Source organism: Nomascus leucogenys, chromosome 24, assembly GCF_006542625.1.
Source record: "Nomascus leucogenys isolate Asia chromosome 24, Asia_NLE_v1, whole genome shotgun sequence".
Lineage (NCBI taxonomy): Eukaryota > Metazoa > Chordata > Mammalia > Primates > Hylobatidae > Nomascus > Nomascus leucogenys.
In genome coordinates this window covers 7,330,457-7,346,669 of record NC_044404.1, presented here as the reverse complement: position 1 = coordinate 7,346,669, position 16,213 = coordinate 7,330,457, and the positions used below count along the sequence as shown (strand labels likewise).

At 60.0% G+C, this 16,213-nt stretch overlaps 1 protein-coding gene across 7 annotated transcripts in view; it reads left to right on the top strand.

The window, feature by feature from the left end:
* Positions 1–412: 412 nt before the first annotated feature.
* The window catches only part of PLEKHG5 (pleckstrin homology and RhoGEF domain containing G5), a 31,679-nt gene continuing 15,878 nt past the window's right edge, over positions 413–16,213 (top strand). For 2 of the 7 annotated variants that reach the window (XM_030805438.1, XM_030805439.1), the window contains exon 1: positions 12,810–13,123. In XM_030805438.1, the coding sequence (XP_030661298.1) occupies positions 13,004–13,123 (120 nt within the window). In that variant the 5' untranslated portion in view covers positions 12,810–13,003. Of the gene's footprint in view, positions 803–1,053; positions 1,627–2,551; positions 2,638–7,117; positions 7,953–12,809; positions 13,124–16,213 lie in introns of those variants that run through there. The other 5 variants (XM_030805440.1, XM_030805444.1, XM_030805441.1 and 2 more) reach the window with 5 other exon arrangements.

Sequence of the window (16,213 nt, the reverse complement as noted above, 5' to 3'; positions counted from 1 at the left end):
GCGCAAAGGGTTTGCTATCTCCTGATGCCATTTACATAAAGTACAGGACCGGGCAGACGAATCGATGTGTTGGAAGTCAGGGCGGCGGCGCCCTTGGGGGGACCGGTTGGCACGAGGGAGGTGGCAGGGGCTGGGGACTGGGTGGGGACGCTCTGCAGCTGGGTCTGGGCACAGGTTATTTTGTGACAGTTTCCTGAAAATGTGTTGAGCTGTGCTCGCAGGACAGGTGCACTTCTCTGTCCGCGTTTGCACTTCAATAAAGTTTAAAACTGTGAACCAGCAGAGGAGATGCAGCAAGAGTAGTGGCAGGCGAGTCTCTCCCGGTGACAGCCCCCACCCTGCGCGGGGCAGCCTCCGTGTTGCCATGGAAACTGACCTCGGAGACAGCGATTCTGGGCTGGGGTGGGGGCTCTGCGTGGGTCCTGGCCTGCATTCCTGCGGACAGGCACCCTCAGCGTGGATGGCACCCTCCAGGCCAGAGCCATGCGCGCTTCCTGAGCCGCCCTGGTGCCCGCCCTGCGGGAGGTGGAGGCAGCCTCCGGACCGCAGCGCGCAGGGGCTGGGGAGCCGGGGAGGGAGGGGTGACACCGTCGGCGCCGAGGCCCGGCCGCGCTCCCGTCCTCCGCCCCCCGCCCCCGCGGCGGGGCCGCCGCGGCTCCTCCCCGCCCACCTGCCCCGCCCGCCTCCCGTGCGAGGGTCCGGCGGCGGCGGCTCTGCGGCCTCCCCGTCCCCGGCGTCCCCGGCGTCCCCGGCGCCCCAGCCCGCCGCCCGCCCCCCGCGCGGCCCGGGGCCTGCTCCATGGGTGAGTGCAGGCGGGGACCCGGCGGGCGTGGGGCGGGGGCCTGGGGGGCCGGGTCGGCTAACCTCCTCCGGGGAGGGCCCGCTCCAGGCAAGGGGGTGGGCGCCGACCGGGCTTCGGGCCGCTCGGACCCAAACTCGGCCCCCAAGTCGGGGCCTGCCTCGGCAGCACCCCGCTTCTCCTCCCTCCCCCCGCCTCTCGCTGGTTGGGCCGCTCTGCCCCCACCGCGGTGCACTCCAGCCCCCAGGAAGAGAGGCAGCTTGGAGGGGGCCAAATTCAGGGTCAAAGATGAGTCTCGGGGAGCGGGGGTCGCCCCAGACCTTCGGGGGCTCCTCTGTCTCTAAAGGGAGCGATGCGGGGCCTAGGGTTCGCAGGGATCTGGGATCTTGGAGCCCCTTCCCCCCAGCAGCCCTGCCGGGACCCCCTGGGAAGTCTGGGGCCCCAAAAGGTCACTGAGCGCTCCCCCACTTGTCCCCCAGACTAGAGGGACAGAGGGAGAGAGCAGCGTATTTCCAAAGATGTTTTCTCTCCGTGGAATCTGGATAATTTCCCTGAGGACTGCAGGAGAAAAGGGCTCTGCAAACAGATTCCCGTGCAGATAAGTTGGCATTTAAAAGAGAAAGGGACGCTGACCTCCTTTGAAGGGAGGACTGAGGAGATTGCCCCACCCCTCCTCTGGTCGGGAGGCCACTGGGGCCCAGGGGAGCCTGGGTGCCCCGCTGACTGATGCCCTCTGCTCCTCCCCTGCAGACGACCAGAGCCCCGCGGAAAAGAAGGGACTGCGCTGTCAGAACCCCGCCTGCATGGACAAGGGGCGGGCGGCCAAGGTAGGGAGGCTAGAGAGCCTGGGGACCCTTGGGGGCAGAGGGGCCAGGGCTCTAACTGCCCTCTCTATCCCAGCACCAGTATCCACAGAGCCCTGGCACGGGTGCGGCTGGCTGGGCTGGGTTCAAGTGTAGGTGGGGCCACAGTGTGTCTGGTTTAGGAGGCAGAGGGCCTGCCCGCGGCTCAGGAATAGTGGAGTCGGGGGACTTCTACAAGAACGGGGGGTGGGGTACCCCAAAGCCCTTTGCTGCACTGTGGTCCTAGCAGCCATTCTGAGGTGACAGGAGCTGTAGCCCTATGTCACGGATGAGGAAGCTGAGGCTTAGCCAGGGGAAGTGGTCTCCCACGGTGCTGGTCCAGTGCCCAGCTGGCAACCTTCCTGTTGAACACGGCCACTCTTCAGGCCTGGGCATGGGTCTGAGATGCTTTGGGACTTGGTGAGTGTGACCATGGCCCTGGGGATGACAAAAGGAGGAAGGGGCCAGTTGATCCTGGAGTGCCAGGGCTCGGGAGCTGGGAGTGGGGCGAAGTATAAATCAGGGAGAAAGGGGGCAGGAAGAAGGATAATAGTACTGGCTGGGCGCTTCTGCCTGTGATGTGCTGGGCTCAGTGCCACCCGCTTTCTGTGCCATATGCACTGCTTGCGGCAGCTCTGCAGAGAAGGCATCGTCACCCCGTTTTCCAGATGAAGATACCGAGGTTCAGAGAGGTCCAGTGACTGGGCCAAGGCCCACAGCTCATGAGAGATGGAGCTGGGGTTTGGAGCCAGGTTTTGTCCCTCCCAGCAGGCATTTGCATGACAATAGTAATAACTGCGTAACTTAGCATCTGGCCCAGGCACCAGGACTCACTGACTCCTCCCTCTGGCCTTCTGAGATGGTCCTGTCCTTATTCTCATTTACAGGTGGGGAAACTGAGGCTCAGAGAGGTGAAGTGGCTCACTCAGGGACAGACTGCTAGGAAGTGGGAGAGCTGGGATTTGAACCCAGTACCCAGGTCTGTGTTATACCAGGGTCTGTGTTCTCTTCCATCATGTGTCTCAGCACTGCCAGCTGCAGGAAATGTAAAATGCCACCCCCCACCCCCCGGCTCCCCTCCCGCACCTCCACCCAGACACACACACACTCATTCTGCACAGGAGGACCGTGGTGAGGGAACAGGGAGAACTGCTATGGGGCGGGGCGGGGAGGAGGCGGCCTCCAGTTGCCGTGGTCACCAGGCAGGGGGGCGGTGTGATGTCAGATACAATCTGCTGGCACGGAGGGTGCCTGGCATTGGGCTCTGGTGTTGGCTGGTTGCCTCTTTCCAAGATGGGGGCTCCTGGCAACAAATTGGCCTCAGCTCCCCCCAGTATACATCCTGCCAGAGGCCTGCAGAGCCCCGAGGCTTTTGCCTGACCTGAAGGGGCGGCTGGGGCAATAAGGCACACTGTCCCAGCCCCTCCTCTGGGCAGCTGCTCTCAGGGTGGGTCCTCAAGCTGCTCAGGCAGGGGCAGGGGTGGGATGGCCCAGCCTGCATAGAGGTGAGGCCTGGGAGAAGAGAGCTGGTTTCAGAGTGGGTGTGGTCCCTCTGCAGCCTCCAGACCTCACCTCCAGCCCTGGCCTGCCTGGAACTTGGCACAGCTGACATTGGCGTCAGCTGATGAGGGTCACCCAGCCTGCATGGGGAGAGTCTGGGCCCTGTCACTACTGGGACGCCCTTTGGGACAAATGGCACAAACTTACTGTAGGGGCAGAAATGCCTGAATTATCAGAGGCAGAGCCAGTCAGGGAGGGCATCCTGGAGGAGGGGGCCTTTAATGGATGTGAAAACATGGATAGACAGAACAGAGGCAAGGGCAGTCCAGGAAGGCAGAGGCAGTGGTGGAAAGGAGGTGAGGGGCACTGAGATTTGGTAAGAGAAACAAATAATAACATTGTTGATGATGATAATAATAACCACTACTGGCTGGGTGTGGTTGCTCATACCTGCGATCCCAGCACTGTGTGAGGCTGAGGCAGGAGGACTGCTTTAGCCCAGGAGTTTGAGGCCAACCTGGGCAATATAGGGAGACCTCTCTCTACTAAAATTAAAAAACAGGCCTGGCGTGGTGGCTCACACCTGTAATCCCAGCACTTTGGGAGGCCGAGGCGGGCGGATTGCCTGAGCTCAGGAGTTTGAGACCAGCCTGGCCAACATGGTGAAACCGCATCTCTACTATAAATACAAAAATTAGCCGGGCGTGGTGGTGGGCGCCTGTAATTCCAGCTACTTGGGAGGCTGAGGCAGGAGAACTGCCTGAACCCGGGAGGCAGAGGTTGCAGTGAACCGAGATCATGCCATTGCACTCCAGCCTGGGCAACAAGAGCAAGACTCCATCTAAAAAAAAAAGAAAAAAAAAAATTAGCCAGGTGTGTTGGTGGGTACCTATAGTTCCAGCCACTGGGGAGGGTGAGGTGGGAGGATCATTTGAGCCTGGGACATTGAGGCTGCAGTGAGCCGTGATTGTGCCACTGCACTCCAGCCTGGGCAACAGAGCAAGACCCTGTCTCAAAAATAACAGGCCAGGCACAGGGGCTCATGCCTGTAATCCCAGCACTTTGGGAGGCCGAGATGGGCAGATCACTTGAGGTCAGGAGTTCGAGACTAGTCTGGGCAACATGGTGAAACCCCATCTCTACCAAAAATATAAAAAATAATTAGCCGGACATGGTGGCACACACCTGTAATCCCAGCTACTCAGGAGGCTGAGGCAGGAGAATTGCAGTGAGCTCAGATCACACAATTGCACTCCAGTCTGGGCAACAGAGCGAGACTCTGTCTCAAAAAACACCCAATAATAATAATAATAACAATTATTGCTGACTGAACATGTTTACATGCCAGGCGGGGCATTAGGCCCTCCTGCTTGTCTCAGTGAAGCCTCTTGAGACCCTCAGGAGAACAGTGTTATTCTTTTTTTTTTTTTTTTTTGAGACGGAGTCTCGCTCTGTCGTCTAGGCTGGAGTGCAGTGGCGCAATCTCAGCTCACTGCAAGCTCCGCCTGCCGGGTTCACACCATTCTCCTGCCTCAGCCTCTCCGAGTAGCTGGGATTACAGGCGCCCGCCACTACGCCCCGCTAATTTTTTGTATTTTTAGTAGAGATGGGGTTTCACCGTGGTCTCGATCTCCTGACCTCGTGATCCACCCGCTTCGGCCTCCCAAAGTGCTGGGATTACAAGCATGAGCCACCGCGCCCGGCCAGAACAGTGTTATTCTTATGACCACATGACTTGTAAGGAAACCGAAGCCCAGAGAGGTAGAGGAACTTGCCCACATCACACAGCATGATCGTCAGAGCCTGGCCTGCGTGAGGCTTGTCTGATCAAGAACCCTATTCTTACTCTCCAGGATGTGACTAGCGTTTTGAAGGAGATGACTTCATTTATTCATTTACCAGACCAGCTCTGAGCATCTGTTGGTGCCAGGCCCAGTTCTAGGCCTAGGAGATCTCTAGGGAACAAAGGGAATGCCCTCCTGGAGGTGACATTCTAGCTGTGCTGGGAGGAAGGAAGGGAAGTGACCCTGGCTGGCCAAACTTCCCCCCAGGCTGCCCTGGTGAAGGACCAATTTCAGGCAGGGCTGGACCCTTCAGCTTCTGGGCCCACTCTTGATGTTTTATTTGAGGCTCTCCTGGGTGCTGGAGCTTCTGAGATGAATTTGTCATCTGTCCCCTACCTCCTGCCCCTGGAGTTCCCACTGGGAGGAGGGCTAACCAGGATGGGCTTCCTGGAGGAGGCAGCTGGAGTCCTGAGGATTAAAGAGGTACTGAGATGGAGGACAGCTGAGTAAGCAGGGGAGGGACATTGGGGGCTATAAGGGGCAAGCGAGGCCAGGGGGCACAGGGAGAAGGGGACGGGAGGAGGGGGAGGCAGGCTGCACTAGGAGCACCTGCATGTCCAGGTGAGGGGTCTGGCCTGTGTGTCATGGAGACCCCAGGAGAGAAATGGCCCCTCCCCAGGATAAAGATATGTAGAGCAGTCCGTACCTCTGAGCTCTAGGATCAAACCTACTTTTTTCCAGCTGTGCAACCCTGGGGAAGTCACTACACTTCTCTGAACCCCAGGTTCCTCATCTGGAAAATAACCTGGCAGCGAGGATTAAAAGAGGCCCATATATAACATGCTTAGCATAGAGCCTAGCACAGCGTAGGTGTGCAAGGTGTCCTGGGAGTGGGGGTAACAAAGTCACCTCTAGACTTTGGGTGTGCCCTCCGTACCCGCCCTGAGATCTGAGACCTCCCCAGGCTCCATCCCAGCTTCTTGCACACAGGTGGAGCCGTGAGTGTAGGGAGATGGAGAAAGGCCGGGAGATCGAGGCAGACTGATGATATTGTGGGTTCCCCCTGCCCTCCTGTGAGGTGGCCACGGGACAGTGTGTGGACTCCCCAGCTCCCTGCTGGGCTCCACTGGACACTGCTCGAGGTCTAGTCAGGGTGCCCCAGGTCAAAGGGGGCATGGAGGAGGATACTTGTGGCCCTGGGCCACAGGGGACATTGGGCACCACATGTGAGGGTGTTTATCATGGAGGAGGTAGTGATTCCAGCAGCCACCATTGGTCCAGCACGTACTGTGCGCCAGGCCCTGCCTTAGCACGTGGCACAGGAACCTCATCTGGCCGTCTCCCCTGTTGCAGTGGGGCCTACCCCATCTCCATTTCCTAGAGAGGGCCCCGCAGAGTGGCGAGGTAAAATGACTTGCCAAGCAAGACAAGATCAGGACTCAAACCAGGCCTGCCTGTCAGAGCCTCCCATTTCCTCAGAACTGTCAGGAGGAAAGGGAGGTGAATTTTTCTGCACAGCTCCCACGGGCCTTGACAGGGAGGTGGGGTTCGGCACACTACAGGAAAGAGTTTCCAGCAGCTGGAGCTATCCCCGAAGTAGAGGTAGTGAGCACCCCATCACGAGACATATGCAAGAAGAGACTGAAAGGGAAGTGTAGAGGGGATTGCAGTGTGGAGTGGAGGTTGGCCGGGAGGACTTCAGAGTTCCCTTGCAGCTTAACAATGGCCTATGAGGTGGCAGGGATGAGTCAGGGTGTGCGTGTGTGGAGGGAGGGGTGGTGAGATGAAGACCAGGGAGAGGAAAGGGTGGACCTGAGGCCCCTATGGCGAAGGGACGGGCAGGATGTGAATAATGGGAGAGGCAATCACCTATTCTCCTGGGCAATGCTTTGGGGGTGAGCAGCGGCAGACCAGGATGCCCCAGGGAATGGCCAGGTTTGGGCCATCTCTGGAAGTGACTGGTCCCGAGAGAGGTGGTGGGGCTATCTGCAGCTGAAGAAAGGGGCAGGGCCAGAGAAACAATGCAAGGGGACTCCTGGGTTTTGACTAAGTAGTTCTGGGGGGGCAGGTGAAGACGTGGGGATCCCTGGCCCAGCCAGAAACTGCCCTAGTATAGGCCCAGCCCCAAGGGTTGGGTGGGGCGGTCTGGAGGTTTTGGCCTGGGAAGGGGTCGGGGGAAGGCGGTTTAGAAAGCTTGAAAGTGCGGAACAGGCTGGTGGACCTGAACCCTACCTCCTCGAGTGGGCCCCCTGTATCCACACCCTTTCCAGTCCTGAGCCCAGAGTTATTCTAAACTCCCGCTGCTGGGAGAGGGGAACTGGGAACCACTAAACGGCAGAACAGCACCCTTTTCCGGCCATACCACCTGGGCCAGAAAAAAAAAAAAAGAGGGGGCCCAGAGAAAAGCGGGCTGTTTCTGGGGCACCGCGGAGGCCACAGATCAGAATCCAGCTTTTTACAATGGAGCGGAAGCGAGCCTGGCTCAGGGCGATTCCGGGGCGGGCTAGGCCTGCGGGTCTCTTTGCCTGGTCCCCTGGGGCTTTTCTGTCGCGGGGAGGCTTCCTGTCGCGGGCCCTGGTTCCCCCTAGCCCCCTTCCGGGATGGGCGAGCTCCCGTCTTCAAGCCCAAGTTAATGACTAGGGACTTTGAACTTTTTGGAGATCTGCAAAGGGCTGGCCCCTCGGGGACAGTGACGCCCCCACCCCCTCCCCTGAGCCCGGATCCTGGATTACCCCAAGCCACGACCCGGCCTCCAGCCACCTCCCTGGGTCCGGCGCGGAGCCCTTCCTGGGACCCCTCCTTTCCCCCGTCCCAGCCGGGCGGCGCCGTTGGTACATCCCGGCCAGTCCAGGTGGTAGCGCCCGCGCGGCTACCGTAATTCCCCTACGTCCGGCGCCCCAGTTTGCGCGGAGTCGACTGAGCCCGTCCCGCGGCTCCCGTCCCCCTCTCCCAGCGCGCCCCATGAGGCTTTGGCAGTCTCGGCCCGAGCCTTAGACACCGGGGAGGAGACCCTGGTCCTGTTCCTAGGTGAGTCGCGGGGAAATGGGAGCTGCGCTCCGGACGGGGGGTGGGACTAGGCGCCAGCACCCCCCTAAACCGATGGACAGAACCCGGATTCGAGAGTCCCACGTAGTGCCAGGCCTGTGGGTGGGTACGGGGTCCTCACCAGCTGTATCTCCATTTACGTGAGGGTGGAATGGGTTCAAGCGCCCGCCCCCATCACAGTGTCTCTAGGGTGGGTCGGCTCGGAGATAGGGCCGTGAGGAATCTATGGGCCCCTGGCCCTGGTATGGGGGGTATTGGCCGGGCAGGGGGATCCTGGAGGGGCCTGGGCGCGCGTCGTGGCTGGGAGGCTCGGCCGACCCTACCCATTTGGCCAGTCCCGGAGTCGGTCCCAGGCGGAAAAGCCCTCTCGAGGCCGGCAGGAGGCGCCAGAGGCTGCGCCTCGGGCAGTCTGAGCAGACCCAGGCACCCGCTTAGGGGTGGGGGATGCGGGAGACCCGTGAATCCGGGGGGGCCCTGGCCTACTTTGGTGGAAGTCTGGGAAATGGAGGCCAAGAGGTCCCCTACAGATTCCTCAGTAACTCCTCAAGTTGAGGGAGCTCAGGGGTATTTTACCATTCTCCTGCCCCTTAGCTAGGGTCCGGGCACACGCTAGGACCTGGCAGCCATCCCCAGATACTGAATTCTATGCCCTCTTGGCACAGGTGGGGAGATTGAGGCCCACTGGGGGAAGGGCAGGGGAACGTAGGCTCCAGACCAGGTCTTCTGAAGCCCAGGCAGATGCCCCCTTTCCCCCGCTCCCTACCAAGGAGCCTTCTAAGTTGCACCAGGGAAGGGGTTGCCTAGTCCAGGTGCTCCGAAGACACACGCTGGGGTCTGGGGCTGGGAACTGCAGGGGCTGGGCAGGAGGGGATGTTCACAGACTGCATCCCCCCCCCCCCCCGCCCCAGCACTGGGTCCCAGCCTTGGGCATTCCAGCCAGGACTGCTCCCTGGGGAGGAAGGGGCCTTCCTGGCTTGCAGGGCCTGTGCGGCAGGCCTAGCCTGGGGAGAGGTTTTCTGTGTCCCTGCCATCTGCCCAGCACAGGGCAGGGCCTTAGGTCAGGCTCTGACTCCAGGCGAGCCTCAGAACCCAAGGGGTGATGGGTGAGGCCTGGGCCTAAGGGAAAGGAGCGGGGGTGGGCCGGGTGGCCTGTAGAGAGCCACCTGGCAAAGCCACCCGGCCCTGGCTGGCCTGCCCATGCATGCAGTCTCCACCCCTGGATTTCGAAGGTGTCGGGTGGGGCCTTGGGACTAGCAGGCTCCCAGGGGAGCTTAGCCCTGGTGGGAACTCCTGGCAAGGACATCCCTCCAGCCAGAGAGCTCGGACTCCTGGTTCCAGGCCCGTCTGCTGTCGGCAGAGCCTGGAGCTGGCCCCAGATCTGCGTCCTTTCCTGGACAGGGAAGTCCCTCTCCCACCCAGACCAGGCTGGGGCCCCAACTCGTTGTGGGGCAGGGATGCCTGGGGGATCCCTGGTTTCCCATCTGCTTTTCTGGGGCTGGGGGAGGTGGTACTGAGGGAGAACAGCCGGGTAGGGGGGTCCTGCCTTGGAGACTCCATTATTCATCAGCCTCCGCATCTGGTTTCCGGGTATCAGTTTCAACAAGCCGGCCCTGACTCACAAGCCTGGAGCTGGGGCTGGGCTGGGGAGGGGCTCCCTCCCCAGGGAGTTGGGGGCCAGGACTTCTTGGCCCTGCCCCTAAGCTGTTTCAGCTCCCCGTTGCAGAGAGGAGGTGGGAATGCAGGAGCCTGCCCAGGCCCACCCCACTGCCCTGGTACAGGGGCTGGGTGCTCCTTTCTGCTCTGCACTCTTGCCCCTAAAGGAGCAGTCCCCCACCCTTGCCGAGTACCCAGGCAGCAGCCTCACTCAGGGATGGCCAGGGCCCAGGCACTCAGGTGACCTCTGGTGATCTGCCCTGACCCAGCCCTGGTGGTCTCCACTTGATGCAACCTGGTTACCCCACACCAGTGGGCTGCCCACAAGCTGGCTTTGGGATCTGCTGTGTCTTCAGGAAGGCAGTCTCCAAGGCCCCGTTGCCCAAACCAACATTCAGCTGTCCTCAGGCTACACCCCTGCCCTGTGCCTGAGGCACCCATTTCCCTACGTAGCAGCAGCTGGTGACTTTGGGGCAAGTCAGTTGACACAGGCCTTAGTTTCTCTATCTGTTAAATGGGGATCGTAACAGTATCTCCTCCTGAGTCTTTGAGAAGAGTGAATAGGATTCACTGCCCGGAACTCCCGGGACAGGAGTGGCACGTGGAATGCTCAGTGAAATGCAGTTATCTGCCTACGGGACAGTATGGGAGTGGAGGTGTGGGGCAAGACCACCCAATTTGAAGTAGGAACTCACCTGCCCAGGGCCAGCAGGCCCAAGGATACTAGGAGGAGGAAGAGACCTTCGGTCTGGCAGTGGGGAAGGCTCTGTTGACCGTCGGCCACAGGAAGGGATATCCTGGCCGAGCCCTTTCCTGTCCCCATGTCCTTCTGTGGCATGAAGGCCCTTCTGCCTTCATCCGTTCACTGATCTCATCCCCACCAAGCGCATCTACTATGCACCAGGACTGTTCTAAGTGCTCAGGACTGTTCTAAGTGCTGAGGACACAGTAAGATCCAGACGGCCAAGGCTCTGGCCTCTGGAGAGGACAGTCTAGTAGGGAAGAATGATGATAAAAAAGTGAACAAAGAAATGAATTACAGGTAGTAATAAATGCTAAGAAGGAAATAATTTAAAGGAATTGAGAGTGGGAGGGTAAGGGTGGTTTATTTTCAGAGGAGGGAAAAGGATGTCTTGGAGGTAACATTTAAGTTGGGGCCCTGTGCCAGCTGTTTGAAGATGGGGTGTGTGGAATTCCAGACAGAAAATACAGAGGAGAAGGCCCTGAGCTTGGCGAGCTGTAGGGAGAGAAGGAAGACTGGCAGGTGGACCCTGTGCGGACCAGCTGGGAGCCAGGTGGAAGCCCGGCCATGGTGGGATTTCACTATAAGCAAGATGGGAAGTTTTAGTTTTCAAAACTCTGCCTGTTGGCCGGGCGTGGTGGCTCATTCCTGTAATCTCAGCACTTTGGGAGGCCAAGGTGGGGGTGGATCGCTTGAGATCAGGAGTTAGTGACCAGCGTGGTCAACATGGCAAAACCCCGTCTCTACTAAAATACAAAAATTAGCTGGGTGTAGTGGCGGGTGCCTGTAATCCCAGCTACTGGGGAGGCTGAGGCAGGAGAATCGCTTGAACCTGGGAGGTGGAGGTCGTAGTGAGCTGGGATCACGCCACTGCACTCCAACCTGGGTGACAGAGCAAGATTCCGTCTCAAAAACAAACAAACAAACAAAAAACAAACACAACTCTGCCTGTGGTGTAGACAGTGGATGACCTGGGCTTTGGGAGTGGAGACAGCCCTGGAAGTCTCCCAGCCTCTAATAAACCGCTGCTGCCCTCCCAAAGCCATCTCAGGGACCCTGGCCCCCTTCCCACCCTCTTTCCCCATGGAACCAGGTGGAGGAGGAGCAATTGTGGGTGGGCTGATGACAGACAGCATGGCCACCTCACCCCCCTGGGTTCTGAGGAGTGTCCCAAGGAGGCCATTCCAGAATCCCAGAGCCACAGTCTGAGTTTCAGTCTTGCCTGTGGACTTTTATGTCTCTTTATGTCACTTTATCCCCCACCCCATGAATGGGGATAATGGTGTCTGCCCTGCCTTCCGGGGAATCAGTGTAAAAGCGCTTTGACAGCCGTGTAGTGGTGACTCCAGCACCAGAGTCTGGGGGTTTGCGTCCTCTCGGGCTTTGCTGAGTGCCCCCTGGCGGTGGGGACCTGGCCTAGAGGCGCAGGGACTTGGGCTGCTGTGCCGTGTGGGTCGCCAGGGTTTCCTGATGCCTCCACCTCACCCAGCTCCTGGGGGCTGTCAAGGACAGCCTCTCAGAGCAGCCCACCTTCTGCCCACCGCCCTTTTCAGAGGCCACCGGCCTTTGGCTCTCGGCCTCTGCCGTATCTGGGCAGTGAGCAGTCGGTGTGAGGGGGTGTCCCCGGGGCTCAGGCTCTTAGGCAGGGGTCTCCAGGTTGATGGGAGGGACTGAGATGAGAGCTGGTTGTGAGGTTGGGGTGGGTGTGTGACTGGGGCTCAAAGCTGGTGTTGGAGCAGAGAGGGGTGTCCCTGGGGCTAGATGGAGAGCTGGACCAAGGACCCCGAGGGGAATGTGTCCCATCCTGGCCTCCCCCTTCTTGTGCCTGTATTCTAAGAGCTCCCTTGCTGGGAGTAAGAAGGGGTCCCCTGGGCTGAGGCTCTGAGGTGGGGGTGGGGGTCTCCAGGAGGAAGGGAGGAGGGAAGGTACCCTTCTGGCTGGGAGGGACCGTGCGTGTTGGCGCTGAGGGTGAGGTGGGGACCACAGCAGAGTGGGCACCCCCAGGGCTGGGCAAGGGTCGAGTCACCCAGGGGAGGGGCTCCACAGTCTCCACGGTGGGGGGGTGTCACCAGCGCCCCCTGCCTCCAGCATTCAAGGAGCTCCCCAGGAGAAAGAGCAAGTTCTGAGGAGCCCTCTGAGGCCGGCATTGGCGTTGAGGAGGGCGTCAGAGAAGAGAGGGGCCCGGGGCCGTGCAGAGGCGCAGAGGCGCAGAGGTGGGGGTACCCCGGGCCAGGCAGAGGTGGGAAGGTGGGGGCCCTGGGGGCTGGGCAGAGGCGGGGGTGTGGGGGTCCCCGGGCCGGGCAGAGGTGGGGGTGTGGAGTCCCCGGCTCTGGGCAGAGGCGGGGAGGCGGGGGTACCCCAGGCCGGGCGGAGGCGGGGGTGTATGGGTCGCCCGGGAGGGCGGAGGCGGGGGTGTGGGGGTTCCCTGGCGGGGAGGTGGGGATCCCCGGGGCTGGGTGGCGAGGGCCCGGGCGGTAGGGAGGTGTCCGCCTTCCTGGGGGGCTGGGGGCTGTTCCGGGCCCGGCCCTCCCCGGGGTCCCCGCGCTCGGCGGGGGCGGGCGCGGCCGCACAATGGCAGGAAGCGGGGCTCCGCGCTTTGTCCGGCGGGCGGCGCAGCCCGCGGCTTCCTCCGGCCGCCATGGGGACAGGACCCGGTGTCTCCGGACGCCTAGCAGCCTCCAGGCCGGGCCCGGGGCTGCCCTCCTGGGACTCGGAGCCCTCCTGGGCCAGGGGTCGTGCCCGCGACGGTGAAAGCCAGGTACGGGGCCGGGACGGGGCGGGAACGGGGCTGGGTGCCCCGTTCTCGCCTGCAGCTGCCCAGTCCTGTGCGAGAGGCCAGGGCGGGGGTGCCCGTGACTGTGGGCCCCATGACCCCCAGGGGAAGGATGCGGCCCATGGCGGCCGAGCCCCCTACCTGGGTAGCTGCACGCTGGTGACGGGGACCTCAGACTCCAGGGTGTGTCCCCGCCGGCTGAGATGTCCCCGCCAATTCTTGGCCCTTTGTGTCTGGGGCCAGCTCCGGACACACCTGTGGGTCCCGGGCCCTATGCTGGGCCGCCCGTCTCCCTTCCTTCCTCTGCCCTGGCCCTGCCCACAGCCTCCTCCTACCCCAGAGGCCTCTGTTTCTCCTTCTGCCTCTGGCCCCAGCCCTTGTGTGAGGGTGGACGCCTGGTTCTCTGTCCCCATCCTCACATGTGTGTGTTCCCCAAAGGGCCCCCCTCTGTTATTTTGGCTGCCTGGCGTTAGAGGGGAGTGGGAGCTGGCTGTTCCCATGGGTGGGCTCTCTCCTCCCTTGGGTTGAGACCTGGGAATATTCCCCCCTGGACCCTGGTGTCCCTCCTGCAGGACAGAGGCAGGACATGGTGGGCAGGCAAGCAGGTGAGGAAGGGGCAGTTGGGTCTGAGAGAAGGGGCTGGAGTCTGGCTTCAAGAAGGGGCCATTCTACCCTAGTGCTGGGGGAGTCCTGCCCCTGGAGGGAGCTGGGGAGACTCTGGGGTTTGGGGGTGGGGCGTGAGGCAGGATGGGGAGCAGAAACTGCACCAGGGGGCTCTGCCCACCCCAGCTTCTCAGTTGGGCTCATGGTTCTCCGGGGGGGCTTCCAGAACTTCATCGTCAACCAGATCTGCTCGATGAAGTCGGAAACCACCTGGTTCCGATCCTGGGACTGAGCCTCACTGTGCCCCCAGTGCCCCTGAGCCTGGGGACTGCTGAGAGGAGGGAAGCAGATGAGGTCAGCCAGGCCTGGGCACCAGCCCCTGGCAGCAGTCGGAGGAGTCGAGCAGCCTTGGTGATGGTAGTGGCCACCCAGACCATCATAGCAGGGAAACTGATCGCGAGTCTTTGAAGGGATCCAGGGTGGGGTGCATCATAGGGCTCAGTCCATATTTGTTGAATACTGACTCTTCTATAAGGAGTGAATCAGGGTATAAAATCTGCTGTCTGTATATTGGATTGATTTAAAAACAAGATTGTGGCACAGAATCAGACTTGGACTGGAAGGGTCCCAGAGACCTTCCCAGAACTCCTCCAACCTAGCACGGCTCCTTCCATGTCACCCCCTACCCGTGGTGAGGCCAGGGCTTGGGTCATGGGCAGGTCTGCAACCCTAGCTGGCACTAGGAAATCTCAGGAGGCTTGGAAGGGATTGGAGCCGGGAGCCTCTGCCAGGCTGGCTGGGCACAGAGGGCCAGAGGGCTGCAGAGCCCGCAGACGGGGGGCTCCCAGGAAGAGGGGACAAGGTGGGGCAGGGCCCTTCCCCAGATCATTCTCATGAGGAGACACCTAAAGCTTGGGCTCCCGGAAGCTGCAAAGCCTGCTGTTTCTCTCAGCAGTGCACTGTGGATTCAGGGTGAGGGTATGGGTAGAGTCCTGGCTGAGGACAGCTTAGTGGTCTCTGTAGTTTTTAAATTTTTTTCTGAGACAGGGTCTCACTTGTGTCGCCCAGGCTGGAGTGCAGCAATGTGATCATTTCTCACTGCAGCCTCAACCTCCTGGGCTCAAGCAATCTTCCCACCTCAGCCTCCCAAGTAGCTGGGACTACAAGAGAGCACCACCACACCCGGCTAATTTTGTTTGTTTTTTGTAGAGGCAGGATCTCACTGTGTTGCCCGGGCTGGAGTTTTTGCACTTTCTTTTACAATAGATTAAGACAGAAACTAGAAAGAGCTGCAGGGGTTGAGGGATCAATCCCATCACCCTCGCTTCAAGCCCCACAAGCATAGTTGAAGATCACTCCTGAAGGGTGTAGAAGTGGGGGCACCTGGTGCTCAAGGCTGCCTTCAGGAATCTGGGTCATCCTGTCCCCAGCCACCTGCCTGGGGCCCAGCTCCATGCAGATCAGCCCCTCCCTGAGCATGTGGGCCTGCTTGGAGTGCCACCTGCCGACTGCCAGTCCTGTGCCCTGTTCCCTTTCCTGTCAGATGGAGATGCGGAGGGACACAAGAACCAACAGGGCTTGCATCAAACTAAGATTGATTTCCTCCCGTCCCTGTAATCCCGGCTGACCTGAGGCCAGCCTCTCCCTCCTAAGACACCCATGAGAGGGTGTGAATGTGGTTAAAATCTGGGATCCAGGCTGGGTGCCGTGGCTTATGCCTGTAATCCCAGCACTTGGGGAGGCCGATGTGGGTGGATCACCTGAGGGCAGGAGTTCAAGACAAGCCTGACCAACAAGGTGAAACCCCGTCTGTACTCAAAATCCAAAAATTAGCTGGGTGTGGTGGTGTGTGCTTGTAGTCCCAGTTACTTGGGAGGCTGAAACAGGAGAATTGTTTGAACCTGGGAGGCAGAGGTTGCAGTGAGCCAAGATCGTGCCACTGCTCTCCAGCCTGGGCAACAGAGCGAGACTCTATCTCAAAAAACATAAATAAATACATAAACAAATAAATAATAATCTGGGATCCAGAGCCCCACACACACTGGCTTCAAGTCCTAGATCCACTGGCTGTGTGACCTTAGACAAGTCATTTCACCTCTCTCAGTTTTATTTTCCTCTTGTGTGAAATAGGGACAATAACAGCCCCTATCTTATGGGATGAGATACACATGTAACGCCCCCAGTGTGGCTCCAGACACATGACGACCACATTAAAAACACACTCAGACTCTTCCCGGCCAGTCATTTTCTGGCCTCCCTCGTGTCTGTCATTTTCTCTGCTGTCCTCACCACGCCTATCTTGGAAATCTCTCATTGGGCTTTCACCAGCAAGAAACTCTTCAGCGCCTCTCTCCTGCCTTAATTCATAAATTAAACAAGTATTTATGGAGCAGCTGGGACCGGAGGTCAGGCGCTGAATCAGACAGAGTAACGTTTCTGTCCTTGCGGATGTGACCAGGTGTGGAGGCAGCA